This window comes from Etheostoma spectabile, chromosome 7 (assembly GCF_008692095.1).
Source record: "Etheostoma spectabile isolate EspeVRDwgs_2016 chromosome 7, UIUC_Espe_1.0, whole genome shotgun sequence".
NCBI lineage: Eukaryota > Metazoa > Chordata > Actinopteri > Perciformes > Percidae > Etheostoma > Etheostoma spectabile.
In genome coordinates, this window is record NC_045739.1 from 20,864,273 (window position 1) to 20,868,940 (window position 4,668).

At 40.5% G+C, this 4,668-nt stretch overlaps 1 protein-coding gene across 2 annotated transcripts in view; it reads right to left on the reverse strand.

Annotated features, from left to right (window-relative positions):
* LOC116691896 (transmembrane protein 106C) overlaps nt 1-2,619 on the reverse strand; it is a 7,939-nt gene extending 5,320 nt beyond the window's left edge. The window contains exons 1-4 of one of the 2 annotated variants that reach the window (XM_032519801.1): nt 2,368-2,619; nt 1,806-2,066; nt 1,456-1,519; nt 490-649 (exon numbers count right to left, since the gene is read on the reverse strand). In XM_032519801.1, the coding sequence (XP_032375692.1) occupies nt 490-649; nt 1,456-1,519; nt 1,806-2,019 (438 nt within the window). In that variant the 5' untranslated portion in view covers nt 2,020-2,066; nt 2,368-2,619. Of the gene's footprint in view, nt 1-489; nt 650-1,455; nt 1,520-1,805; nt 2,071-2,367 lie in introns of those variants that run through there. The other variant, XM_032519802.1, reaches the window with a different exon arrangement.
* Nucleotides 2,620-4,668: the final 2,049 nt, after the last annotated feature.

The window sequence follows — 4,668 nt, forward strand, 5'->3', positions numbered from 1 at the left end:
GGGGGGGGGTCAAACCATTCTGAATTAAGTACTGTGGTGCTGCACAGACAACCCAGCCTACAAAACGCATTCTGCAGACCGAAAAAAAAACAAAACATCTTTGCATGGTACAGATCCTTGCAAAAATCAATTTATTATCATTTATTCTTCTTCATTGGAATATTTTTCAATGAGAATGATACAAAAATGATCATTCCCTCCAATATCGTGAATAAAATCCCAATATCAATCAGAAATAATTGCAATTAGATATTTTCTTCATATCGTGCAGCCCTACTGTGTAGTGCAAGATACCACAAACCACATTCTCCACAATGATAATGCAATTGAATCAACACATCTCCAACTCTTTCAACATAAAACATCACAACCTTCATAAAAAAGGTATAACTTACTACAGGCCTGTTGTTTTAGACTGCATTTAGTATTGGATTAAACTGGCAACTGAGTATAAGTAATGCTACGCTGCAAGTATGAGAGAACACCTACCGTCATGTTCATTAGGACCTTCATGTTGGAGCGGTCGAAGTGCACAGTCACCGAGTGTATCCCATCATCCACCACAACCACGGTGCGAGGGAAGAGGAAGAAGGCCACGAGTGATGACGCCAAGAGGCACAACACCACTGACAGGACCACATAGAGCTTCCTACAACACAAACACAAACCGAGGTTCTAGGGCTGCACGATATGAGGAAAATATAAGATATTGTTGTAACATCACTATGACGATATTGTGATAACTAAACAGATATTAAAGTGGACTCAGTTCTGATGCTTTCAATATTCTTCTAAAATCCAACAAATTGCTTGTTGAATTTAAAACAAATAAAATGGAAATAATTAACAACATTCCTTTATTGAAGAAATTGAACATTTTATTGAATATAAAAAGGCACCGCTAAAAAAAAGAATTACATTTTAATATGCAGTTGTCTACATATTTTCTTTTAACTGACACAAAAAATGTCTTGTGTGTCTATTGCGATATGTTGCAGCCTTCAGCGATTTGCATGCAGCACCAGTTGATACTGTGATGACGAGATAGAGATACATATACACACATATATATATGTATGTATGTATGTATGTATGTATGTATGTATGTATGTGTGGTTGGATAAGATTATATATATATATACACACACACACAATGAATAAATTGAATATATATATATATATATATATATATATTCAATTTGTTCATAGTATCAATTCATAACAAGAGTTATCTCGAGAAAACACACACACATATATATATATATATATATATATATATATATATATATATATATATATATACACACCTTATATACATATATATACCATATATATATGTATTGTGCAGCCCTAGTAGGCTCTCTCTACTGTAACTCGTGCAGCATACACAGAGCAAAAGCTTGTACACACCTGAATCTTTTTTTTTTTTTTGGTTAAGAAGTTTTGGTTACTTACGTTCTTTGGGGTCGCAGCCTTTGGTCGCTGTACGGGATCAATGCAACCAGTTCATTCACTTGTTCTATCAGGCGAGAGATAACAGGTCATGCAACAAACTGATTATGTCTCCCCCACAGACTGTTAAAAATGGCTTCCCTTAAATATGTTTTTGTACACAAGGCAAAGTTAGCATTGACTCTCGAAACAAGCTGCAAAATCGAAATATTAACTATAAACACTTCTGAGACTGCAGTTGTATATTTAAATACTTGTAAGCCGTGGTTTAAGTTTATTTACCACTGTTTTTACCGGCTAGGACGTCAGTGAAGTAACGTTAACGTATTCACCCGAACGTTGTTTCTACTCACCGGAGGGTATTCGCCCAGTCCCTTGGCATGTTGGACACGTTATGCTGTCCTTGCCGGTGAACTCCACGTAGGGGAACTGAGCTATGTCCTCACGTCTGACGAGACCATCCAAAGAGTCGTTATCGGAATCTCTGTCTTCTCCTCGCCGCTCAGAGCTCTGCCTCTCCGGGAGGAGCGACCGGCTGCTGTCGCTACGAGACCACAGTGTCCCCATGTCGGCTCAACTCGCTGGGTCAAGCCGGAGTTTCCCCCGAACCGAGTCTGGCAGGTGGATAAGAACGAGCCATTCAGCAGCAAAGTAAATGCCAGCAAATCGACTCGGGAGCGATAGGTCAGCAGGAATTTAACGGTACAGAGAATGCCCTGTGTCCGTGAGTAAAAACAATCCTTTTTAAATCAACTGACAGAGTCGAAATGTAACTTTAGCGGCATTCCATGTCCAGGCGTGGTGTCTCTAAGCTAGCTAACGTTAGTTTGCTAGCGGATGTGTTCTACAAGTTAACTTCCAGTGACTGTAGCCGTCTGTAACGTTAGTTATCGTAATTACACAAACTTTGCTTACCTTTTAGCGTTAGACCAAACAACTCAACGTTGCCATCTCCAAGTCGTGTTTACACCAGCACAGACTGTACTCTCTGTCACAACGAAGTTTACCTTCATGTTGTGTTGCCTTCAAGTGCACTGCGTACCAAGGATGTAACTATCACAGCAAATGTGCATACGCTTCTTTTTCTTCTTCGTTCATGAGGTTTCACGGCAGTTAGCATCCTTGAAGTTGCATTACCGCCACCGTCTGGATCTACTCTTCCTCAATATCCGTCTCACATAAAACCAAATCACTTTTTCCTGCCCTCCGCTGTAGTCCACTCTAATGTAATTTTCAAACTGTAGGCCAAAGCTACGCTACTCGACTTCTGTAGCTATATTTTCTGCATTTATCTAGTTATGCTCCACTTTTTTCGTGATTGTGTCCAATTCTCATTCTGCTTACATGCTCTTTCGTGTAGTCAGTAGCACCTGCAGTCCATAACGTTATTATTATCCACTTATTTTTGTTACTGTGTTTAATGTTCAGCAGCTGCAGGTCTGTCAGTCATCAGACATTTACTTCATTTGTAAAAAAGAACATAACATGGATTTGCTTCATTCGATCTGTTGCCAGAATCTGATATGATGCAGAGCTGCCAACTTTTCCAAAAACCTTGGAGTGAGATTTGGGGGGGGGCCACCCATTTGCCCGTACAAAGCAATTTCTTTGGGTCTTTTTCCTTCAGGGTTTAAATTGGGATTTGTTATATGTGGGGGGGATGGGGCTCTCCCTAGGGGTCTGGGGTATGCCCCCCCAGAAAAAAATTTGGAAAAATAACCTAATTGGCACCTTCTGGAGAGTTTTTTTGCAAAAAAATGTAAATCAAGTGTTAGCCACATGATATGTGCAAAACTGTAGGGTTAAGAGCCCGGCATTGTTGTAGTATCACAGGTTTTAGGGCATTTAGCATTTACATTATTTACATTATTAACTTCTATGATAGAACTGACCCAGACAATGTGCCAAACATAATGACCACATGAAGAGACAGTAGCATGTCAGCAACAGCTGAGAAGATTTGGGTCTGTGAAACAGGTCCAGGGGTCCCTGGTGTAGGGACCAGACCCAAAGTTAATTAATGTTGAGGGATCAACTAAGACCACTGAAATTCTAAAGAATGAGACCACTGTTTTACATAAATTCTATTCCTTTAACCTTGGTGCCAAGGCTCAGTAATGTTTGCCTCATCCTCTGGGCCCCACTTACTGGATTTACTTTTTTGTGAAAATAAAGACTATTTGTTTCTTTATAAACATCAAATATTTTACAGTTACATTTGAGATGCACCGAGGATAGAGAAGCACTATAGTGGCCCAACGTTGCAGTATCGCATATATAGTATATATCATATATAGTATATATAGTATAGTATATATAGTACTAGTTAATAGTATAGTATATAGTAAGTATATATAGTACTGTATATATAGTATAGTATAGCTCAGATGTGTTTCATCAGATTTCTGCTCATGTTTACAACTTTGTGCACATTCAAAATATAACTCCTCCCATCTCTGTTGTCCGAGATGTGGAGAGTTGTAATACAGTGTACTGTGCATGTTATTGCTCCGCTGATATGGTGGATCTCACTCAGACCATCTGACAGACACAGAGGCGCATTTGGGTCTCTGACAAAGTTTAGAGGAGGCTGCACGCTGCTCTTCATTGGAGGACTACACACAAATGCAACGCGTCACTGCCCCCCCCCCCCAGAGCGAGTACACTAAAATGAACTGAAGTTGCTACGCTACCAGCCGCGCTGCTCACCTCTATCTTTACAGAGAGAGTGGACACGAAGCGACGGACGGTCTGTGATAATCAGAGCTCATACTTGAAGCGCCGGACGGGTCTGTGATAATCAGAGCTCATACCTGAAGCCGGGGAAATGCACCTGGGATGGCTCGTGAAAAAAATGTTCTCATTTTGCGACAATTTGAAAATTCCACATACAGGGAGCGCTCTTGAACCCACTCACAGTCTCTGAAAGCACAACTAGTCTATCACAAGTGGCTCAACAGTTAAAAACATAGATAAACTCATCTTTCATAAATTTGACCGACCGGGTTGACACTTCAGCGTGAGAAATTGAGAGTGTGGCGTGTGAGCGTGTGAAACCAGTCAAATGCGTGTGTCTCACGGCCAATGCGTGAGAGTTGGCAGCCCTGTATGATGTGATCGATTTTACCAGAACGTTCTGGGAACGTTCGTTTTTGGCTGCGGGAACGTTCCCGGAAGGTTTGTTTTGGTTGTATTTCGGTTGTCTGTTGGTTAATT